General features: G+C 40.5%; 1 protein-coding gene across 2 annotated transcripts; it reads right to left on the bottom strand.

Moving 5' to 3' along the window:
• Nucleotides 1–37: 37 nt before the first annotated feature.
• Nucleotides 38–23,666, bottom strand: STAMBPL1 (STAM binding protein like 1). Of its 2 annotated transcripts, none has more exons than XM_054205070.1 (11): nucleotides 23,534–23,666; nucleotides 12,346–12,540; nucleotides 11,223–11,440; nucleotides 9,732–9,807; nucleotides 8,225–8,320; nucleotides 6,526–6,880; nucleotides 5,772–5,896; nucleotides 4,769–4,906; nucleotides 4,012–4,124; nucleotides 2,325–2,424; nucleotides 38–725 (listed from the first exon to the last, which is right to left on the bottom strand). In XM_054205070.1, exons 2-11 carry the CDS (start codon nucleotides 12,427–12,429, stop codon nucleotides 669–671), a joined length of 1,362 nt encoding a protein of 453 aa, XP_054061045.1. In that variant the 5' UTR covers nucleotides 12,430–12,540; nucleotides 23,534–23,666; the 3' UTR covers nucleotides 38–668. The 2 variants fall into 2 exon arrangements, with proteins under 2 accessions (XP_054061045.1, XP_054061046.1); XM_054205071.1 differs by lacking the exon at nucleotides 23,534–23,666 and adding an exon at nucleotides 14,067–14,390.
• Nucleotides 23,667–25,382: the final 1,716 nt, after the last annotated feature.

The following is a 25,382-nucleotide window of genomic DNA, read 5'->3' as shown; positions in this document are numbered from 1 at the left end:
TTTATCTAACTCTAGATAGATCCAGGGAATCCCATTCAGGATAAGAACCTGATTTCAAATAAAAGTTCCTCCTGGAGGGTTGCTGGAGAAGACACATTGCTCCAAGGGACTCTAATGCATCTCTGCTATTCCAAGATGTGGTGAGGGTCAGCTCTCAGGTAAAGGACTTGTGTTTTCTGATTAATAACTTAGCCAAAACTTGAGCCATACAAGGATGGAATGGGGAAAAGGATTAAAAAATCACCCAAACAGATGTATTTGCCTCTGCTACATATAATGTAAATTCACTGAATCAGTCAAGAGATGTACACAGCTGGAAGCCACAAAAAGCCAACCATTGTTAAAAATCTCTAATTCTCTGAAAGCAATTAATGCCAACAAGTAACAAGAGAAACATTACTTACTTCAACACAGTTACTGTTGTTTGAAGTTCATTTTATTGTTGTATTTTATAGGTGAGATTTGTTTACAGATTCAGGGGTAATGCCGCTGAACTCCATCTTGACAGAGCAACAAAATAACTCCAAAACAGGCTAGAGCAATAAATATCAAACCATTCAATCTAAAATGTATAAATATAAAAGTCATTTCTGAAATTGTAGGAAAAACAGGAATCCGTTTTTCTGTTTTGGCCATTTGTATAGTAACATCGCTATCATCCATCCGTATCACCTCAGATCCAGCACAATTATCTTTATGTCTTTCCCGACCACATGGGTACATGGCTGCAGAAGAAGTCAACCCATTACTCACAGAAATCAATTTCAGTAAAACAGCGTGAAGGCTATTGTTTCCTTTTAGTTTTGAGCCTGCTTAATTCTATGCCTATCTATCCAACTTCGGTACCTGTCACTGTGCCTGTTCACAGGCAAACCTGACTGTCACAGGTATGGACTGCTGAATTAAGGACTACAACATCCAGTCAGAAATAACTTTTTAAGAGGATATTGTTTAGTGCTTAACCTGTGAAACAGATTCTAGTTCTGTGCTCTCCTTTATGTATCACAGCACGGGATACCTGAAATGGAGAAGGAAGGTGTTGGTGCTGCTTTAAAACAGGTGCGTGGGGGACAGCAGCAAGGAAAGTGTGAAGCTGTTCTCTTCCCGCAGTGGCTTCAGATGTGTCTGCCCACATGATGGAACTTTTTTTAGCATTTAGGACTAGATTGTATCAGCTTGTATTGTGTCTATGGAGAAGAGGTTTTGCCAGAAACCAGGTGCAGATTAGGATTGTTTTAGTCAGGTTTCACAAGGCTTCCTGTATTGTCACCCCTGATATTTTTCTTCCAGGAAATGAGACTGTGATCTTACTGTTTTTGTTGGAAGATCAATATCTTTTGGGGATTGTACTTGAAAGGATATTTGTGTTTGATATGCGATACCAGCAGCGTGTCGAATGATTATAAATGAGCTCAAGTGGCCTGTAACGTCATTGATGAACTAAGTCTGTAGAGGACTGCTAAAAAGAGCCCATCTGGAACAAAAGTCTTAAAATTTTTCAGAGTTGGACTACCTTCTCATTATCCTTACAGTCAATGATAAAAGAACAGAACAAAACAAAGAAACCCCAACCTCTCCTTCTTTTGGGGGGTAATACCGACATTCGGAGAGTCCTACAACAAAGAAGTAATTTCCAATGTCTTTCAGCATTACTTATCTGCATTTGGTCATTTTATTTTGAGATATATGAGATACTCGGTGTTTGAAGTGAGCCCCGTTTAAAAAAAACAAAAAAAATTACACAAAGGTAAAGATTGCTGTCTTCCAGATAACAGTGACATTTCTAATAATGACTGACTATACTGTTCAGCCATCCATATAGCATACTATGCTCATAAAACATCAAAAGATAGCGTAGTTACTGAGAAAGGTTTATGAGAAGCCAGTGGAAAATTACAGGCAATGAAGGAAACAGGGCTTAATCTACTCATAGCTGCACTTTTTAGCAGCTGGGATGTTCTGTTGGGACACTACAGTTGGGGAGATGAACTGAATTCATTGTTTAAAAACTGAAGAGCTCAGGAATAACTCCTATTTGAAACTGTGGCTTTTTGCTTCTTCTGAAGGCAGGTAAAAGTGGTGACTGATAATAACTGCCTCTGGTTAGCCACCATTTGAATGGCAGTGTGTAACACTCATCTCATGGCTGCTATTGACTGCTTAAGCAGACTCCTATTGCCTACCTTGGTCAGTGAAGCAAGGGTAATGAATTCTTAAAATGCGGGAAAAATTATAAAGAAATCTAAGCATGTCTAATTTCTGCTTGCAGCAGAACCATGGGCGAGAATGTAAATAGTCAAAACCATGTTGTGTTATATACTTACATTAAATAACCTAGGGTCCTTTGTATGTGGGTGGAATCCCTTCTTTTTACAAGCAGAAACTTCTAGCATGCCAGCATTAGTAAGTCTGAAGATGCCAGTGCTGGAAAGCAAAAGTTGAAACTCTCGTTACAGTCTGCTCCCATAATACATGTCTGAGGTTTCACATACAAATTGCTTAGCTTAACAGAAGGACAACAGAATGGTGCTCAGTGACCTTCAATACACAGGAGCCATGGCTGAGTTAGATTCTTAAAGGCATTTGAAATCAGGGGGAGTTGTATTCCTGTAAAGGAAGAGATGATGAGGTGAAGGGGGAAAAAAAAAAATAATCACAGTACTGGTACTATTTCCATTAGGCAGGTTAGCCTACTAAGGGCCCAGGCTAGTTCATACAGGAACAGATACAAAACAGAAACTTAGGTGTTCCGCATCGCATTTCACTCACTGAACTCTAGAGGGACAACTTAAAAGAGAATAGCTAGCCTTTAAGCTAGCTGTGTAAACAACTAATGACGGTACATGTCCTCCCCACTCTTCTAGGTAATCAAGTAATACAAAGCATAAGAAAATGCACTGCTGCATAGGTATGATCTAACACTTTGAGTATTGAATAACACATTAGAAAACCCACCCTTCTGTGAAAAACATTAGTGCCTAAGAACTACAGTACAGCACCTGATTAATAAATGTTACAGATAGATACCCTGTAACCAACTCTAACCTGTTACTCCTATCAGCATAACTATGAAAGAAATGTGGAAGACCAGAGATTTGAAAAGGTGTGTGGACGTGCTCTGGGTTACAAAGCCTAGTGCTTGTGCACTTGCCCCTCAGTCTGTATTTACAGCTCTGCTACGTGAACGGCCCATATAGGAAGTTAGGCAACGAGAATGGGATTCATAGAAGTCATCTACAGAGGCAGAAGGCCAGAAAGGCTGAAGAAATGCACAGTCTAAACAATGGAGTTAGCCCTGGGGCCTTGAAATGCCAAGCACACCAAAGCGGAATAACAGAATTGTTGAGGTTGGAAGGAACCTCTGAAGATTGTCTAGTCCAACCCCCCTAGCTCCAGCAGAATCACATTGAGCAGGTTGCCCGGGACCATGTCTAGACAGGTTTTGAATATCTCCATGGATATAGGCTTCACACCCGCTCTGGGCAACCTGTTCCATTATAAACCTTCACATCAATACTTACACAGTTCGAGGTTTTCCCAGATACTTATTGGTTGTATTTTATGAAATATAAAACCAGGACCTTATTATTGAAAAAGTGATCTTTATCCCTCTACTCCCCAAACTGCAATTTTCACATCATCCTAGAGAAATACGTCTAACCTCTCCACTTCCTTCATCAGACAGAATGAAGATGGGTCTGTTGTAGGGCACTGGCAATTAGGTCTCTAGAAGAACAGCTCCTGTCATTACTACTTGGTTGAGCAGAGTATAGAAATAAATAAAATTTACAACCTGGGGCTGGGAAGGGAGGAGGAGAGAGAAGCCAGAAACAATATTGTGCATAGAGACTGACTGGAATGCAAATCTAAACAACTTAAAGAAAACAAACTCACAATACAATATTCCTGCCCTTCATCCAAGTTTACATGTGCTGTTTGTGTTTGATCAAATTTTACGATAAGGACTAAGGGAAAAATATCTAAATATTACTTAGAAAAATCAGAACTCACTCATTATGCTTTGGTGAACAAACAATTGCAATGGCCTCTGGCAACATTAGCTGGTAAGAACAATGAGTATGAAGATCAACACTGGATAAGAACGCAGTTTGTGTTGGATGTGTCTACAAAAAGAAAGGGAAAACTCAACATCATGAAATATTTCTTACAAATCAAGGTCGACATACATTCAAGAAGGAACAATAATTTTTAACAAGTGAAAGTATCAGTATTTCCTTAGGTTGGTTTCTTACGTTCCTATTAAGCCAGATTCTACATTTTTGTGGTGGCTTTTCAGTACGAGGTTTCTGGAGGCACATTCACAACCAGATGTACAAGCCATTTTCTGATCATGGCAGGGAAGAAAGGTGGAATGAAGAAGTGCAAGACAAAGGGAAAGGACTTGATTGTCCAAAATCCCCAAGAGCGAAATTAATATAAAGTTTAAACAACACAATACCCCCCCCTCAAATTTTCAATACAGTAGAAAAATAAATGGCATTAGAGACTAATAAAATACCCCTAAATCGACATAAACAAAAGTTGCACAGGCAAAAGCAGGCCCATTGTGTCAACAGGACGCCTCAACTGCATTAAGAAATAATCATCTGTGGAGAACATTAGTGCTCATTTACATCACTACAATTAGAATGAAGCAAGTAAATTAATTTTAGTTAGTCTAGTTATTTCTTCAGTTTATTTCCAGGGTTTTTTTCATGTAGTATGCAGAGCAGATACAGAAAAGCCAGAATCTGGGAGTCATACGTACATGGATCCAACCCAAAGTGAGGAGATCATACTGATCCTGAATACCAAATAGTTCTTCCACGTTCTCCATGTCGCAGTAGTCTGGTCCTGCAGATTGCTTTGGCACTATTACGTGAGTAATAGTAAATTCATTATGTGTCTGTAAAACAAACATTGACTTAGAGCGGAACAAATGAAACTAATGAATAAATGCTGAATCAGAATCTGAAAGTCGTCGGCCTATCAGCTAAAACAAACAGTACAGCTCCACTGATTGTAGTGCAGCTATGCGGACTTACTGCACCTGAGAATATCCCTTAGCATTAGTAGTAGTAGTAACAACATGAGATTGTTGCATTGAAATGTTCTCAGAGACCAGTGTGGAAAGGTTGTCCTTTAAAATAATTAAAAACATGAAAAAAGGGGTTTGAGAATACTATAATTATTTTCTGTGAAACTTGGAACATCACTACTCTTGCTATTCTTCGCTTTATACAATTCAAATACACTTGGACGTCATCTTTAAAATTCTTTGTATGCCAGAATTAGCCATGACATCTTTCCCTGCTCTGAAAGGATGTTAAGTGTTATCTAGGTCAAAGGAAAAATCCAGCCTGGAAATCAGATGTTCTACAGCTTGATGGGGGGATTTTCTTCTGTTTTGTTGTGCCATTACAAATTTGATGACTCCAGTAGATTCTAACGGTCTTTATATTTCATTGTCCTGTAACTAAACCTCACTTACCTTAGATGAATGCCAGAGAAAGTACTCGAAAAAGCCTGTATTGCACAGCATGCTGAAAAACTTGCTACATTTTATAATGACAGCAGTGTACTTTGATCAAATGTTTCCCTAATAAGGCAAGCCCAAACTGCTGAAGTGACCACTCAGGTTATAATATGAAATTGATTATATTAAAGACTAATCATTTAGATCTGCTTTTGCTCTGAAATTGATACATTACAGAAAAATACAGCACTATCAAATATGTCTTCCCCATACAAATGTGAGGGTTAAACTGTACCAGTTTTCCACAGAGAATTCCACATGTCTCTATTCCTCTTACTGTATTTGCCTCTGCGAGCAGCAGAAATTTGTGACAGAGATCCCTGGGCAAAATGACACCTCTGAGTGCTTCGGCCAATTGAGCTAATAAGAAAAAAACAGAAACAAAAACAAAACAAAACAAAAAAGGAGAGAGAGATAAAAAGGCATTTGCCGCTTACCACAGTGAAGTTCTATAAAATATGGAAATATATCCAGATATATACAGTTACAGGAAATTATTGAAAGTGAAAGAATTATACTTACCACATCACAGATTTCTAATGAGAATAAATCTACAGCACAAGCACTTCACCCTAAATTGAGGTCAGCAGCCCATAAGATACGCTCATTAGCCTGCCCCTGAGGTGACAGTGATCTGATACGATCTCCCAGGCGAAGGTGAACCACTGCAGGTTCTGCTTCTGTTCCCTTGAAGCCCACGGCAAGATTCAGACTTCATTCCTCAGGAACACTAAGGCTCAGTCTCTAGATCCATTGATTGGTACTCAACTGGAAAACGTGAAACTGCGCAACTAGTCTCCTCTCTTAAAATGAAGAAACTGTATGGAACTGTTGTGTGTACACCAACCTGTTCACATTTATTTCACTACGGACATCCTCACAGTGAAGAAATACACATGCATATGCAATATGTGGACTGCTATAAGCAGCAAAGAGGCAGGTAAAATAAAAAAGGAATGGAAAAAAAACCCCAATATCTCTGCACTTACTCTGAACAGCACTTAAAGTAGCCGCTGGCTTTAAGACCCGGTTTACTGGAGGTGAATGTCCAGTGCAGCCAGATGTGCCGCTCCTCTCTTTTTTCTCAAGCAGTGCAGTGGATAAGGAACTGTTCTCCGGTACAGAAATACAAGACAGCATACTTCCATCTATCTGTTCAGACATAACCATGCTCTCTCTGATTTTCTGATCTCGAGCTAGTTCTTGCTTCTTAAGTTGATCCTCAAAGAACTGAAACTGCTCTGATTCAAGCTGCTGTTGCCGCATATGTGCGATTCGTTTCTTCTCTGCCTCTATTAGCTTTTGATGCTCTAGTTTCTTCAGAAATTCAGTTCTACATTTGTTCTGAAACATATGCAAAATAGTGACATTCTCAGAACACTAAATAGCCTCAAAAAATGAAGGGAAAGAAGCAATCCAATTGTTTAATACAACCATCAAATCCTGGCATTAAAAATTAGGCCTTTTGGAACCTGTTTGCTGAAGTGGCAAATACAACTCTATCCCCAAAAGTAGTATGATATGGAAGGAAAACCAGTAAGTAAGGAATTCCTAACACAAAGCTTCCAATCTGCACACCTGTGGTGCTTTGTGTTTTCACTTCAGTAGGGATAGCACCGGCCTCATTTGCCTGTTACAATAAAGTCATTAGAAACAGACTTTTCAGAACGGTGATGGCAAAGAGACTAGACACAAGTGTAAGCCCTTACAATTTTCAATGCAACAAGAAATCCACAAGCACGTGGGTTTCCTGCATAGATTTCATAATCCGTTTAGTTAGTGGGTTCTGTTGCTTGTCGCTGCTGTTTGCATAGGTTGGTCGACTTTCTCCTGCTGCTTTCTTTCCTCAGCTTTCCCTGGGCTGCCTGACCTGGCGTTGGTGCAGAGCCTGCCCAGCCTCAGGCACATCAGGTGCCTTCTCCACTCTGGTCTATGCCCCCTTGTCCCCAGGCCACCTGCTGTTCCACAAACTGCAAGGGAAGCTTCAGGTTTCAACAGCCTGGCGAAGGGGAGCAGCAAGCATCTCCAGAAGCAAATGAAAAAACCAGAGCAAAGTCATTTCTTAAAAGTCGCAAGCAAAATAGAGCAGGAAAGAAAGCCTCAAACCAATCGGTGACAGGAATATGGGGTTGGGGTGGTGGTGGTGTTTGTCCTGGTTTTTTGTAGGTTTTTTTTCATAATACCCTAGGTCAATTTTAAGGGAAGGAAAGAAAAAGATGTTTTTTTCTCAGATGCTCTTTCCAAGACAAGTTTTTAAAACTACAGATCCTCTTTTCAGTGACTTCAATACACAAGATGCAAGTATTTACAGTTACTTGAAGACTCAAACAGGATCAAGCAAACTTAAGCACATTCAGAGCCAAGGGACCTTTTCCTCATACTCATGTAAGTGTATCAACGGTATCCTTTTTATAAAACAGGATCAGAGTGTACCAAAGACCTAATTGCATATTTGTAGATAGTTATTAAGTAAATATCACAGCACATTTATTTCCAAGCACACACTTCCATTACTTATTTTCAAATGACCAACAGATTAGATTCTGAGAAGTGAAAAGTCATTCTAAGCAGCCTGTGAAATGGTTAGGTTCTTGTAGAACTGGCATTTCACTGCTTATTTTTTAAGAAGTTTTAAATGACAGAAAAATATTCATACCAACAATAATTTAGTAATCGTATAAGACTTACTTTGTTTTGCATGTATTCTTGATATTCTAAGTTGTATTTTTTTAAAAGATCTCTCTTCAATTCATCTGTCCTTGGAAACGCAACCTCCTTCAATTTCTTTGGGGTGGGATGGGAGAGAAAGATAGATAAGTTTACTTTACACTTTTTAAAAGAACCACCTGGAAAACAAACTCAGCTGTAATACAGATTTTAAAAAATATAAAATAGAAAAAAATACTGCTTTTCTCCCAGGAAAGAAAGGAAGAAACACATGCTAAATCATCAGCTTATGAAACTTCTATAGTACACTGATTTCAATAAAGTTATATTAATTTATGTCAGTGAAAGGTGTAACATGACTACTTATCTCAAGGAAAGATTAGGCCTTTTTCTAGCAATCTGTTATATCTGTTTTGTTTAACAGGCATGTGATGACTAACGTATTTTTTGTAGGTGTAATTTATAAAAAAGATAAGTCCAACATTCAACGTTTTGGGTAGGATCATCACATTTTTCTCTGGGATTCCCTGGACAGAAATATGACTGCATATGCCCATTTCCAGGTGAGGAAAAAAAGTTTATTTGCTGAAATAGTGCAACCTGTAGCTTCCTGTGACAGCCCTGGCAGATAAAAAGATTTTGTTTCATGAAACAAAAACAATGCCCAAGGCAGAGATTACTATAGAATAATTTAGAGGCTGTAGGGAGGAAAGGAGACCATGGGCTTAATCCTAGTGAGCGCCATCGGAGGGAGCATGTCAGATGCTCTTTCTCAACAGGGATGTTTTCCTAGATTGTGGGCCACAGTCAAAAATTTGGCATGAAGCATTTTGGCTTTGGGTATGACATTATTCCACTTCAATAGTAGAGAAAGCATGCAAATATGGCAGCATGAAGCAAGAGACACTTACGCTTTTTCTCATTGGGCAATTCTAGATGTTTTAAACTCAGTATAAGGCTGTATTTGAAATGTCTCTTTTAACAAAAAAAAAAAAAAAAAAAAAGCAAAACTTTTTTATTTACAGGTGGAGGAAAAACATCTGGTAAAAAATAAGTAAATACATATTTGATAATAAAGAAAGCAAAAATATACTTCGATTATTTAGCAGGGTAAGGAAATACTGCACAGGCACCAGTAATGCCACATGCCTTTCTTTCCCTCTGCAATAGTCAGTTTGGACCATTAGCTACTTGCATAATTGGGACCAGCATCAAACTCTAAGTACTGTTAAATCAGTGTATTTTTAACATGTAAGCTTTCAGAAACGGGTGTACCTGGGTTTCCAACAATCTACCAACTTACTCAGAGACCATTCTTGTTCACCCTTTAGGATGATAATTTAATTTCCATTAATGATCAAGTGATTAAACCAAAATAAAACATGAATGACTACTGCAGAAAGGTATCATAAATTCAGCTGTGGTGGCTGATGTGGGCTATGTGCACAGGGAGAGAAAAGGACTGCTGGGAAGGAATGGAGAGATTCTGGGGGAAACATTTCTTAAAGGCCAGCAACCATAACCCTACCTTAATAATATCTTGTTTTTCTGGTACCGCACATTGGTGATAGTCTGGGTGACTAGGCAGCTTTTCTACAAACAACCTAGGAAATTAAACATGCATGTGTTCACCTCAGTAGCCAGAGGAATATCCACAATAGCTTCTATGTTGACAGAAAAATCAGTTTCACATAACTGTTAAACACTGAATTCCAGATGACGTGGAGCAGGTTGCTACATATTCCTTTAAAATGACACTTAAATTCTTGTATAGACTTGTGTGGGACACATGGGGTAATGACAGAAGATTATTTTCTACATCTGAATATATTTTGGTTTTCATTAGTTGGGTTAAAAAAAGCAGCACAGCCAGCACCTAAAAATAGCCCTCAAAAGCACCCTCCACTCTAGCCAGTGTTAATACATCCTGTTTCTACTGTCTTTATCGGTCCTTAGCTGAAATGCTGAATGTTAAATGGGAAGTCGAGAATGCAGCACTGACTATCATCAAAGCAGTTATTTTTACCAGACCAAGCTGCATAGCTAACAGCTGTATTATTAACCTACCCAGACATCTAAATTATGGCAACACTCGGCTGCAGAGAGTGTGGAACACGCAACTGCTATCATTTTTTCAGCAGTTTGTACAATGTTCACCTCCAGTCTGGGTCTCTTTTTATAGAGATACAGCCATTTAAAATCAAGCAGAATAAGAAAGATCTGGTCTAGTTTTCAGAGTATGGGGAAAGAAAGGGGGGGAAAGGAGGTATCCTGTTATAAAAATTTTAAAATATGCATATTAAAAAAGCCCCTTTCAGAAGTAAGGAAGCAACGCAATCAATTCTACAGCAAAACTAGCTAGTTAAAAAGTTTAAACCTGCGACGGATACATTTTTCAGCTGGCTATTTTGAAAGTTTTAATAAAAGCTGTCTGGATTTGTTTTTTTGGGTGGAAAGAATAATCATACAATGAATATATGTATTGTGGATTTTGCATATACTCCTGTGAGAAGCAATAAATTATACTTAATCCTTTTGGGGAAGAAAAGCAACAAGAGGCAAAAAGACATTTTTTCATGTTTTTTAAGTGCTGTGCAATACTGCAATCTTTCAGATTGGTGGACGCTCGTATCTCGTAACTATTAAAGGCTCAGAAGTCTTATCTAAACATTGCTTTTTAAGCCATGCACTCTATTTATCCAATGTGCTGATAGATACAGAATAATCTGTGGGAAACGGTGCTCATAGTATAGCCTGGTACAATAAACTTAAACCTCCGTGTATTAGGTTAGTTCACGCATGGCAGTTAATAGAAGGATAAGACTATTACATTAACAGATGAGATGAAATTATAACAAAGCCTGCGATTAGAATAAAGATCTCCAGAGAACAAAGCTGTTCTGAAAGAACACACTAAACATTTTTCTCCTAGTCTAAAGGGGTGCCCTGTTTTCACTGCAGCTCTTCATTTCAGTTTACTCAGAATTATAAGTTGTAATGACTACAAATGGTTTCTTACGTTATGAACTTGTTATAAAAAACAAAAGCATTCTCCAGATTTCCCTCCTCCATATATACTGATGCCATTCGCTCCATCTCTACTCCAGATCTAAAGTAACGACGCGGCGTGATCTCTTCATTGATTGTGATATTGCTGCCAAGTTTGCTTAAGGCACGTACTCTCTCTTCTGGGGTCACAGAGATGTCTGTGTGGTCAGGAATAGCTACTAGCTTTTTCTGAAAAAGAACAGAGAGATTAGCAAAGAGAACCAGATGTTACGTTCCACTTTCAGTAAGTGATCTCATTCAAGAAAGAAACTCCAGGGAAATCTTCAGCTTTTTTCTCAAAATAGGCATTGGTTTCCCCACCGGTAGCCACAGTTGAAACATTTCAATATGTTTCTCAATTGCAAATAAATTGTGAGTGTGATTACAAATAAAAAATGATCTTATGCCCCTCCCCAAATCTTCAAACTACAAAAAAATCCCAGGAAAAAAACCAAGGTAAAATTAAGTAAACCTCTGTAGAAATGATCAAAGGCAACACAGAGTGTGTTCCTTTTAGAATCCCACATATATGAAATTCTACAGGATTCTGCCTCAAGCTACTGAAATAATTTGGTGGAGGGCCAGAATCCTCCTATTCCACGATGCATAGGGTATGACTGCTGCGTATAGTTCAGCTAACAAAGAGCAGTAAGTTCGCCTAGTCAGTCAACAGTTCACTTCAAATGTTCATTTCCAGTTTCAAATGAGGCAGCTGAAGCCTAAAAAGTTAGAATTAACTCCCCTGAGAAGAAGCACAGCTGCGTGCTATAATCATTACCGTCCTGTTAAGTAGTTAAATAATTGGCTACTGCAAGTTGCTTCCTCTTTGAAAATTTTTACTGTATCTATTCAAAATGTTCACTTCAACTTCTTAAAAACCTGATGACTGAAACAAGCTAAAACCCCATAAACCCCGTATGTAGAAATAAAATAAATTCCAACAAACCCATTGGGCAGAACATGGGAGGAACTGGCAGAGTGCAGGAAGAGACCCTTGTAGCTGACAGCAAAGGCTGCCTAACAGCTCTCTTGAATTGTGTCCTATTTGAAAGAGAGGGTGCTCAGCCATCAAAGCATTTCTTTGTCATACATACCAAGGAGCTGACAGTGAATGGTTGTTCCATGTTGTTCTCTGTCTGCAAACCAAGGAGATCGCTCTTTCCCTCCAAAGTCTCCATCTGACTACAAAGGGTGGTATCAATCCAGCACTCAAGATTTGCAGTCAACTGTCTCAGGGTTTATTAGCCCAAGGAAAACTTGAACACAGATACATTGATTGTGGTCGTGTGCTGGAAAAAATATACCAAGTCATTCAGACTAGAAATACATTCAAATGTCCTGCACCGACTCATTACTTCGGTATCACAGTACTTACATATTTAATAACAATCTAAAATCTACCAGGCATCTAAAATTTAAAATGGGAATGCATGGGGGCTTACAGAAGAGTTGCAGACTATCTGACCTCTTCTAATGTTATTACAGTGGGTTAGAACACAATATAATGAATTATTTTTACAATTTTTACAGCAACTTAAAAAAACCTCAACTTTTGAGCAGAAAGTGAAAAAACTCAAAGGTCAAAGACTAACCACAGAATCTGTGTTTCCTTGAGCGTATGTTTTGACAAACATATTTATAAACAGTGTGAATCTGACATCTTTTTTCCTGCTAAGCCTATAATTAAAAATAAAACTTAGCATAAAAACTCATATCAGTAACATAAAGCAGAGAAAATATTTCAAGCACCACGTGTTCCACGTGCACAGCTTGCTGATTTCAACAGCACTCAAAATATGATGAAGTCTGATGAATCAACTGGTAGTAATTGCTTATTGCACAGCTCTGAACCAGTAAAGACAAATATTTAGACATGGTGTGGTCATCAGCAAAAAAAAAACCAACCCAACAAACATCTGAAAGGGAAATCAATTATTTAAATTTTAACGGAAATACAAAAATGAAGCTCCTAATGTGGTTTTTCACTTCCGTGCACTCAATCTAAACAAATTTGATCCTGAATGTTGAAGGCACTTTATGTATTGCAATAAATACGCCTTATGCTTTTGTAAAAGCATAAAGAGTGGGTTCAGCAAAGCTATTTTCTCAGCACACCTCTCTCTAGAGGCCAGAGGGCTCTGGGTTAGAGAAAACCAACCCTAACGTGTTTTTAGCTGGCTGCATTTCTCAAGTATTGGTTTTCTGTATTTCTGTCTCTCTCATTTTTTTCCAAGAACTAACAGTATCTATTAGATCAGTCTTTAATTTTAACAATTAGTGCAAATATTACAGAAGACATTAAATTCATTCAAGTAATACACTTTCTTTAAAATAATCAGACCCATCCTGTTTTACTTGTAAAAGCCCTTACTGGTATGCTCCTTCTGCCTTATTAATTCCGTCTTACTCTGCTTTTACATATGACCTCACAATCTCAATGAGTATGTTCTTGCTTCATTTTACACCCATGCTTTCCATTTTCAAGGTTTTTATTCTCATCGTCAGGTATGTCACAGGTCTTTGAATTCAATTTCAAGACCTGCTTTTTTCAAATTAAGGTATTCAAAATGCTGTCACAATTTGTGACAAAAAAAGTGGAGCATGGCTTATGCACCCAAGGCATCAACATTAGTTCTGGTTGCAGCGCTAATGGAAATGGTTCTCTAAGCAATTTAATTTTACATAGATGGAGCTCTGGTATAAATGATCAGCTTGGCAGGAGAGCCTATTCATTGCCTATTCACAGACTGCAGAAAGGACCCATGGGACAACAATAATTAAATATTTTTGCTTTAGCCTGCACCAAGAAACATACTGCCTTATGGCTAGTTCCGCTTGAAACCCTTCTTCAGCAGGACCACTGTCGATGTGTTGGTAGACTGTGAAAGGTGAGGGCTAAAAGCTTGGCCAGTGCAGAGCTCATGTTAGTCCTCTGCCACTGCGACTCAGAATCTAAGCAGAAATAAAATCTTCAATAAGAGACTCTGCATTCATGTGCTTTGTGCGGCTCAGGAGTAACAGTTTAAAGAAATATCTCAGAGCTAAAAAGCATAGATTTTGAAACCCTTTATTCACTCACTTATCCATCACATGAATTTTTTTTTATTTCCCCTAGAAGCAACTAGGAGATCTACAATAGCTGAATGGGAGGCTAGTTTTGCTCTAAAGTATGAATTCAAGTATGACAATCTGAAAAATACTGTAGTCTTCAATTTATCAAAAAAAAAAAAATTGTTCAAAAGTAAAGGGTGCAGAAATGCATTTCTGTTCAATTGCCTATTTCAATTAGCAGCTTTTGAGCAAGACAGCAGCTTTTCAAGCACTTTCTCCATTACAGACTTTCTTCAAAATCTGGTGAGGAAACGGACTCTTCAGAGAATGCTCTTGTGATGCTTCCCTATGGAGGACATAGGATATGGATCATATGCTTCTTTCAGCTGCTACCACACCTTGAAGACCTTTCAGCCTAGCCAGTAGGTAAGTGGAAAAATGTTAGTGCAGCAAGTGAGAAACACAAAAGCCAGTAATTGGTGGGGTTTTGTTTTTTGTGGGTTTTTTTTTTTTTTTTTGATGTGTGGGCTTTTTTCATTTTTCTTTTGGGTTTGTGGGTTTGTTTGTTTGTTTGTTTTGGGGGGGCTAGTATTCCCAAAGAAGTCTTTGTTAAAGAAGTCTGTGGTATCCCCCGGTCAAGATTTCTTTGGAACTGGCACAGGAAGACGTCAGGGAACCCTTTACTTGCAAAGATTTCTCATCTTGGTCTCTAAGCATAATAAAATTATAAATATGTTATTTCAGTGGTATTTTTAACCTAAAGAAGCATTAAAACTAAGGAAAAAAAAAAGTGTAATGGCAGGTATTTTAAAGAGGAGACATCTGGTAGCAGCAGAAACTCACAGTTCCTCAAAATTGTGTCAGAGCTTTGAAGAAGCTCTGCAGAGAGAAGAAGCCAAGCCACAGTGCAAGAGCTTAGCAGAAGAATCGCTGCAAATAAAAGAGGAAACTGACTTTTTAAGTCAGTTTCAGGAGCACATTAAAACCAGACACCGTAAATAAAGAAGAACTACTGGGATGAATTTATATTCCTTTTACAAAAATGTGAAATAAGACTCAAATAAATTAGCTATTACAGGTGGCAGCACAATTTAAAAAAGAAAAATGCTAAAAAGAACGTGGGCTGTCTTATGAGTGCACTCCAATATATTATCCTTAACACGTGGACACACTGGCCAGAATTATAAATCATTAATCATTAAAATGCAAAAGGTTAAGCTTTACTAAAAACACCACCGCGGGCATGTCTGTCGGCTCCCTGGAATGCCCCTGTGCATAATGTTCCTCCTGGCACAGCTTCACAGTCACCTTCAGCTGGTCAAAGGCCATGACACTGCCAAGGGGCTCCTCTCCCCCCATCAGACTTCTTTGTACCTCCACTTTGTTGACACCAGTGACTTCAAGGCAAGTTGTAGCTGATCCAAATTAAAATCAAATGGACTTTCAAAATTAATTACTTCCTCCTCAGACTCAGACTGTAAGGGAGGTGGCAGAAACATGAAGCCAGCAAAACACTGGCCCTTTCTGCAGCATCGCTGTCCTAGACTGATATGAGCTGGCTTTGAAAATGCACCCCATGAGCTTGTACAGCGCCTACAAGAATTGCCCAGTTCTGATGAGGTACTCTTTTTCTTCTGGAAATACACACTCATATTTCACTCTACAAGAGCAAAGAGAAAGTCAAATGTCAAACCTCCGTATGCAACAGAACCTAATTATATTCACATATACAAAACAGTTATGCTAATACAGTGAACTACACTCCAACCCCAACCACAGGGGATAAGTAGCAATGCTAGCTTGGAGCTGTCTTAGTCTATTAGAGTGTAAAGTGCTCTAAATTCTAAGAGTAAACATGCATTTTTCTGCCTTTCAATTTCAGACACTCCAACTAACTTAGAGTTTGATAATGTCTGATTAAAAAGAAGTATCTGGACATTTAGAATGCAAATCAAGTTTTTTTCTAATGATGGATTTTCTGAGAGTTGTTATCAGAATATAAGAATTTAACATCCATTCAACAGTTAAGAAATATTTCTTGACTTCATTGCTGACGGCACTCCTCATCAAATCCCATTTCTTCCTCAAAACCCACTTGTTTTCCTGCATGATCCAGCTTATTATACTAGGCATTAATCCTTTGTAAAATCCAGCTTTATTTAGTCAAAGGCCCTCAGACACAGAAACAGAGCAAAGAAAGAAAATTGACATTTTGAATGACACTGAGAGTAATTCTTTCTGTTCACACTAACAAGGATGGTACCAAGTACCAGGGCAGTGAAAAGCAAAGAGCGCAATTTTAACCTAAAAGTATAAGAAAATAGTGGTAGAGGAGACAGAATAAGTGTATCAAGGCATATCAAGTACCCCAAGAATACGCTAATAAGACAGAGGTGGGATAAGAAGATCTGGAGAATGCATACACAGACTCCCACGGTTTTCTGAGAGGTATAATATCAAAATCCATCACGAATTCTCCAGTGCCTTCACAGTTCGGTGCATGCTGGCGTGGTTCAAATAATTGCCAGTACAGCTGGAAGTGACCAAACAAGAGCCCCTCTGCCTGTGCTCCGAGGCAGGGAGGTACAACCCAGCTAAGTTTGCAAAGCTAATTAGTTGTGGCAGCAAAATGTGGTACACATGGCAACACAGCAAGGCCTGTTTAGTGTAAGTCCTTCACTGAAGTAACCTGCCCATGTGAGACGGCTGGACCAGACAACGAAGCCAAGCACGGACCATTCTCTGCCAAAGGATGTACCCAGTGACTAGTGGTACCCTAGCGGGACTCGTGTTCCTTAAACCTTCTAGAGCCCCAAAGAGGAGCTCAGAGTACCGGTGCCTCCCAGAAATGAGCTGACTGCAGAGCACAAGGACTGAATTTCAAGTCCTCATCATCATCTTGAGGCTGCTTTTCCTTCTTCAGCTCTTCAGAAGAGGTTTTTAAATGTTGAAGGAGCTTTTTAGATTTTTAAACAAGAAACTGCCTAACTTCAGTAAGTACTAGTTTAATCATTAGTTTCCACTTTGTAACATTAGTTACTTTGAACCATTGTTATTAGTTACATTGAAAGGTTGTTATTAGTTATGGGGAAACATTATTAGCTACTTTGAAACATTATTAGTTATTTTGAAACATTGTTATTAATTACTTTGAAACATTAGTTTTCCCTTTGTAATGTGTTTTTAAATTCCAAGGGAATTCATCATAACACATTGCCTTCACTGTTGTCAGCAACACCTGTCAGGATTTTGACTATTGGCCTTACTAAAAAGCTGCATTAAAGAGATCACTGCTACAATTTTCCAAAGCACTTTTTGCATTCAAAGCTTAGGTTCTGTTAAAAATAACAGGGACTTGGGGCATCAGCAATGATTTATTCTTCGCATATTTTTTATTAGTGGGTTATTTCAGATATACTCATCCTTTTGTTTGATATTTTGGTGGAATGTAAAGCCCAGATATGGTTCCCATCAAAATCATTCACTTGAGTTCATTGGGATCAGGATCCTTACAGTGTATCTAGAAATATTTGCTAATATAAGAGCTAAAACGTGTCACAGTTCCATTTTTTACTAGCTACTCTTGAGAGCACTGTTCTGCATTCATCCTATGATAAAAGAAAAAGAAGCTTACTTTAATACTGTAATAAGAAGTTAAACCAGAAATACTCTGTTTTACTACACTGTGAAGAGTCATGATTATAGAATCCTAGAATAAAGGTGTGTCTCAAACCATAAAGGGGTGAAGTCCTCACTAAAATAACCAAATTAGCAAGTGCAAAACCCAGGTTTTAATTGCCCATAATGGAACTAAGTTACCTCAACAAATTTGAAACAGGGAATATCCAGTGATTGGCAGATGAAGATAAAGGACTGTTTCATGGTAAGTCGTCACCCATGATACCTATATTTTTGTACTTTGAAGTGGCTGTTCAAGTGAATTTTGTGAAAAATAGGTTAGATATACAGGCACCTAACTCATTCAGCTCTTTTTGAAATGCCATGCCGCGTATTGGCACAGCACATAATCATTTATACACACACTTGGGTTTGGTATAAAATATGCTAAAAACCAGCCTAGATAGCAAACTGCCTTCTGTTGGTTCTCTGCAAAAAGAAACAGCATGTTCATCTGTCAACATGTTTTTGAAACAACCGTTCACCGTTATAGCAAGTGATTCAGCTTGTGTAGTAAAGTAGTCTCTTCTGGAAAAAAAAAAAAAACCTCAAACAACAAAGCACTGAATGTCATGGCAAGATCATTCTCTTGTGCACAGAAAAATACCAATTAACCAAAACCAAGAGAAAGGCCTTTCAATGGAGAAAAGTACTGCAAGGAGACACTTGCTGAGAACCTCACACCTTTCGTTGGAGAAGTTGCTCTTCATAGTAGGAGCTACCAAGCTTGGCTCTAGAAAAGCCTGTCTCAGTAATTGTTCGTATTTTAATACTGACCCTTAGCTCCATGGATCCATTTAAATAACATTGCCAAGACCTCCTTTCAGGCCCCACTAGTTCCCAGAGGCAGCTGCTGAGCTATACAATCGTGTCTTCTAGAAGGGGGTCAAGGTTATATCGTCTTTTTCACCTGCTGTGAAGGACCAGTCCCACCTAGCTCCCAGCAGACTGTGCCAGTGGCATACAGACAGTAGCATCTTCACCTTCTTATGTGCAGAGGAGATCCTCCATGCTCAGATCTGCCAAACCCAAGTCTTCCTGGTATGGTTACACCACTCAGTGCTGTATCTTACATCACAAAATTGAGATTTATTTTCATCTAAAGAAAATGTGGGTGTTTTCTCACAGTTAAAAAAAGTAAGAATAATGATTTGAAGTCTTTTAAAATTGTTCTGCAAATATTTGGAGGACTGCAGTCAGTTAACGTACCTACGTAAATACCATTGTTTTCTAGAAAGGTTTTTCATTTGGAACAGACAGAAACATTACTGCATTAAGAAGGTACATCAATAGAATTAGATTGCTACTGGGTCTGCTAAGACTGATAAACTACTATGCAGATAACGTCCAAAATGACACATGCAAGAGCCTGACTTTTACAGAGAATATGAATGTAGAACCTACAGGCTTTTCCCATTGCTTCAGAGCCGACCTTCACCTATTTTCTTACCCATTTTTATACAGACTATTTTGCAGTCAAGGTCTAGTATGTCCGTGCTACTACAACATAACCCTGTGCATTTGAGCTGTATACGCATAAGTGATGGCTCGCTACCAGATTTATTAATATGCTCTGTCGACAAAGACGTTAGTCACTTTTAAGAGAATGTCCTGGAAACCAGGCTGGAAATATTGGACATTGAAACATGCATCTGTGAACTGCTGACAGCTCTTTCTCTTGTGGTTTCTCGTGTCAAAACACAATCCCTCCCTCCATCTCCCTGTTCTGGTAACACCAGTCAGTTTCAGCAGAAAAGCATTTTTAACATAATGGATAAAGTATCACCAATGTTAGAATGTCTCGGATTACAAGCAATAGCCTTCTTAGGCAGCCACTGAAATATACTTATGCAACACAGAACAGCATCTTTCCAGTGACCCACTAAAAGGATGTTCTAGACGTTGCGTAGAAAAACAGTGCCGTTTCCTTCCTTTGGGAAATCTGTGACAATCCCCCATCAAAATTAGTGTAGCAGAGCACAGTGAGGCAGAAGAGGGCACAAAGAAAAGCAATAACTGTTGTTATATATCATTTGCTCCAATACGTAACATCACTGATAAAACTAACTTGCAGCATGAAGACAAGAAGCTGTGTTGCTAAGGGAAACAAACGAGAGGCTAAAATCAGCACAGAGGTCTGCAACACTTCATAGGCTTCCATGAAACAAAGCAAGCATGACTCCTTGCATACCCTCAGGTTTCACAGGTTTTTCTGTCTGTAGCCCTATTTCTCTCAGAGGCAAAGTCCCAGTAGGAGAGAAGGGTTAAGAACCTTCCTATTCTTCCTGTAAAAGGCAATGATTTTTTCTGGCAATATTTGCTACTTAATTTTGTAGCACTTTCAGACTCCATAACCTCTAATACGGACATTTGTTAATTGGGTGAGCAACCAGTTGCAGCAATTAATTTCCTTTTCTGTCTGATGACAAATTCCTATTCTGTCTGTCATCTTATGGTTCACAATATAGGTGACAAAAAAAGAATTTAATTGACATTTCTGACATACAAATTCACAGTTCATCTGAATTGCCTATAAGGAATGACGCTTGCCTTGTGGCCTCAAATCTAGAAAAAATAATTTGGGGCATCAGTTCAATGGGTTCTCGCTATTTTGTACGTTAATGGTTAAGTAAGCAAAGTGCAGATAAAAAATGGATAGCGATATTACCTACAGGATGGAGTGTGGTCAACCAGTACAAATAACTACCACGTAATCTGGCATGTTTCTGCAGTGCAATGCTTATATTAAGATAATACGGTTAGCTGATTTCATAATGAAGTCTTTGACCTCCTGCCCTATCCTAGATGATTCAGGATGTCTCATGCCACGAAGAGATGGAAAAAAAAACAAATCAAAACAAAACACCAAAGCCAAGCAGGAATGCCTGGCTCTGAAAAGAATTCAGTGTGCTTTAGACCAATTTTTCTACTTGGATAGTTACAATGTTTGGTTTTTCTTTTAGAAGGTTGCTCAGTTTGACAATGATAAGCACGTGTTTTATAGCAGCACTGACTGTAATGCAGCCAGCTCATAGGGCTGCTTGAAAGTCAGCGGAATTATCCAGAATATCAGGAGCTGAGCGCGATGACTTGTGGCTAACATTCTACCCACTTGCAGGCCAACAGGCTCTTCGTCCCAGTGAAGAGATGCACAGACTACCTTTGAGCCTATTTCCAAATTAATTGTTTTTCCCTTCAGGACGAGTCCGATGACCTTTGCAGCCTCTCCAGGCTCCTTGCTGTATCAACAGAGAGAGACAGACATCTCTGAAAGTCAGTGAAAACCAGACAGAGAAGCTAAAAGAGGACGATACTTTCTAGTTGATTACGTGGTGAGCCCACGGTCTCCCTGATGTTGTGTGCTGAACCGTGAGTCATCTGGAGCTGCCAGTAGGAAGTGGTAGGCAACGGGTTGTGTCTGAGCAGATGCCTGACTCACAGATTACCATGAGGCATCATCATTTGCGTAAGACTGAAAATGCTGGATTTTTATAAAAGGGATGCCTGTGCATCTAAGTCATTACACACGGATCATTCAGGAACTGTATGAGCACGATTGATTTCTTTCACAGACTGATACTTCTATTTATATTGGAAACTATGACCAGAAAATATGTTTTCTGGTATGGCAATCTAAATGTTAAATATTTATTAAAATTATACGAAGACTTTCATTACAAGACAGCAAACTAAGTTCCAGAACACAAACTGGAAATGTAACCTTTGAAACAGTAATAAAATCTCGGGAGTCGGATAAGAAGAGGAAAAAACGCCATTATGCATATATCTGGCAAGCAGAGACCAAATATTTATTTTTATACAGCATTTGCTCAGTGTCTTCATGCATAAGTCACCTTGTCACTCCCTCAGCAGTTGAAGATTTCACGACAGCCCTCACCTTGAGCTATACTCTTCCTCGCCTGGTGATTAACTTACAGGGAATGCCTTAAGGCATGACCTTGAGCAAACCTCATGCACGTAAAGAAAACTCATGAGAAATGTCTTCGCAGTATCCTCACGGCAATATCATTAACACATATGTTTGTGGGATTGATCAAGACACTGAACCCTAATTTTAAACATAATACTACAAAATAACCCCCCTGCACTTACAGCCTTTTAAAATACTATTTAAAAACTGTAACTATGAAATTTGCACGTACAGAATTACACAGGGTTTGGGAGGAATGCTTCCTACACTCTCCTGTGATCTATGAAGCTCTGGACTTGTCAACACTGGCCTTTGGTTTAGTTATTCATGCCTTTAGCACCTAGACATGCAATATACCAGGCAGCACTGCATTTAGCAGGTCAGGAAATCCAGCTGCTACAGAGTAACACAATATATTGCCTCAGCAACACCCTCAGCAGCAAACCTGGACTCCATTCTCCCAGGAATATTTCACGGAGTCGTGGGCCTCTGTCCTATTTTCTAGGACCTGATGGTCTAAGGCAATTTGTCAAATACATGTATTAGCTACAGCTTTGGACAGTCAACCACTTTAGCCTGCAATGAGGAGAAAACCCACTTCTGTGGAGACAGAACTTTCTCAAAGCCAGTCTTTGCCTGAGGAATGAACTCCCTGGGAACTACAGTCCCTCCAAGAACTCATGAGCTCACCACTTTTCATTCTTAACAGAAGGTGTGTTTTTTCCACCCGTGACTTCTCAGACAAGCATTCAGAACCACGTGCATGTGAAATAAAAAGTATTCCAGACCAAGAGGAAATCCCCCAGAAGGGACTTTTTGCCACCCTTCTGAAACAGGACGGTGCATCCGTGTGTGAGAGAAGTGAATTACGTTCCTCGGTGCACTTCGGAGGGACACCTTAGATTCTACAGAGGCCAAAATGAGGTAGGTACAAAATGAGATACCTGAGCAGAAATAGCTTATGAGAGAGCTACAGATGCCCAACGACCACAATGTGTTGTGTTTTTTCTTTTTTGCATCCTTTCAGTTTCTGTTCCGATGATCACCTTTCACATGTATATGGAAATTGTTTAAAAACAGAGTACTGCTATAAGTGTTTCTCTCCGAGAGACGATACCGTTCTGGACTCTGCTCCCCGCCGTGCTCTAACCACCCATTTTTGTAGACGCAGTGCCACGGGCAGCGTTACCCAGCCCAGCTTCGCCGCTCCCCCGCCTCCCCAGAAGTTGCCGGTGACACCATGATGCCCAGGCTGCCTCCCCGCACCCAGAGCTTGCTCCCTCTCTTCCTCCTGGCCCCGGCTCCCTGAGGATGTCCCTAACCCGAAGTTCCGCCCTGCCTGGAGGAGGGCGATTCCCGACAGGCCTCCCCGGGGACGGCGGCACCTGACACCCGGGGCGGGGACGACCCGGACGCATCGCTCACCGGCGACATTGGCCCAGCCGAGCCCGGCTGATGGAGCTCGTACCGGGCTCCCACCGCTCCCCGACCCCGGCGTTTCTTTCTCCTTCTTCCCGCAGGAACAGCAAAGCAGCGGGATGAAGGCGGCGGGGGTGGGGGGCATCTCCCTGCCCCTCTCTCCCTCTCACCGCGGGGGGGTGGGTGGTTGGGATGCTGCTTACCGGCTCCGCCATCCGTTCGACCGCCGCTGGAAGACAAAGCTCAGGGGCGCCCGCCCCCACCGAGCGCCTTCCGCCGCCGCCGGCCCAGGTTACGGTGCGGGGCGAAGGGAGGAGCCTGCGCGGCGCCGGGGCGAGCGGCGTGGCCATGGCTCCATCTGCGCCGCCGGGTCCTCCACCGATACGAGCCCATCGCAAGGCACCACCCGCCCTCGCCGCCGACGCTTCCACTCGCCCGCCGGGCGAGTGGAAGCGTCGGCGGCGAGGGCGGGAGGTGCCTTGCGTGAGTGATGGGCCAAAAAGGGGGTGTTGCAGCATCCTCACCTGGCCTGTGTCCCCTCTACCTTTCCCACCTTGCTGGTGCCTTAAGTAAGTCCATACCTGCTTGTGTACTGGTGGGCGAGCGCACCTCGCCTGGGCTAATCTACACCCGGGCATGGGGCTAACGCCGCTGGCTGAGGAAGGTGTCAGCCGGACGAGGAAGAAGATGCGGTGGCCACCGTGGTGCTGGGTGCCCGGGTTTGAGCAATGCAGGGCTAATTTATCTTCTAATGCTGGGGAAAACTGCGCTTTTAGAAGACTTTAATGTCTGCATTAGTGAAAAGATTTACTTTATAGCCAGCTGGGCTATGTGGGCTTCAAGGTCTCAGTGTTTTCAAGCCTTGCCAGATGCAGGGATGAGGAGGAACGAGGCCTGGGCACTTGACACAGGCTGGCCAGCAGGATTATTTCATACTATGAACGTCACATTCAATATAAATTGGAAAGTTTGGTGCGTAGTGCTCTCTCTCCCTTGATGGTGACGGTATGGAGAACTTCTTGCCCCAGTGCTGGACCGCTGAGCCCTTCTCTTCCTCCCGAAGCCGCAGCGTTTGCAATGTCCGACATTTGCTGTGCACTCCTGGGAGTGCACAGCTTCCTACTGATAGAATTGTTTGAGTATAATTCTTGTATATTTTATATTAGTGTCAGGATCAATAGTGGTTCTTTAGTATTATTGTTAATTATTTAGTCTTATCCTATTAAATCTATTTATATTTCAACCCTCATGTTTCCTTATTTTCCCCGATTCCCCTTCCTGGGTGGGGAGGGGTCATCGGGTGATAGAATAATTGTCTAAATGATAATAAATTGTTATGGGTTTCTCAAACCATAACACTGTGGTACCCGGGAAAGTAGTACCTGAGCTGTGGTGCCTGGGAAAGAGGGATGGCTGGAGAGAAGGGGGCCGTCTCCCCTAAGGCAGAGGAGGTTGGGGGTTGCAGGAAGAAGAGAAGCTGTCAGCCTGGGTTTCTGAGGAGGCTGTGCGGTGCAGGGCTGTGGGCTGGCCTAGAGCTTTGCTAGGAATATCTATCAGTTGCTCCATGATAAGTTTGGATGATCTTCTTGGTGGCCTTCTGCTGAATTGCTCAGAAGATATTGGTCATATCAATGTCTTTCCTGGGACCCAAATCTGGACACAGAAGTCTAGATGCAGCCTAAGATACTTGTATTTAGCCCATCCTGCACCCGCAGGCATAGTAAGGGCATTTCCCTTCCTTCCTTTCATTGTGTACGTGGCTTGGCATCCCAGCCTTGAAGTACCACACTTGGTGCTGGTGGCTGTGGTGTGGGGCAACAGGCCTTGGTCCTGGCTTTAGTAACAGGAGGGACTGATTTGAGCAAAAAACAAAAATCCTGTTTGTTCAATTACCTTGCTATCTTGTATTTTTCATGCGACACCAGTGGTTCACTGAGTTTGGCTGAAAGTGCTATAAAATACAGGCTCTAGTCTATGCCATGGAGGAGTTTCTCTGTCTTTAGTGGAGCTGTTGAGCTAATCCCATCCCGAAGCAGAGGTGCAAGGAACCCT

This window comes from Rissa tridactyla, chromosome 6, assembly GCF_028500815.1.
Source record: "Rissa tridactyla isolate bRisTri1 chromosome 6, bRisTri1.patW.cur.20221130, whole genome shotgun sequence".
In the NCBI taxonomy this organism is placed as follows: Eukaryota; Metazoa; Chordata; class Aves; order Charadriiformes; family Laridae; genus Rissa; species Rissa tridactyla.
The sequence above is the reverse complement of the archived record's forward strand: the minus strand, read 5'-3'. Positions and strand labels throughout refer to the sequence as shown.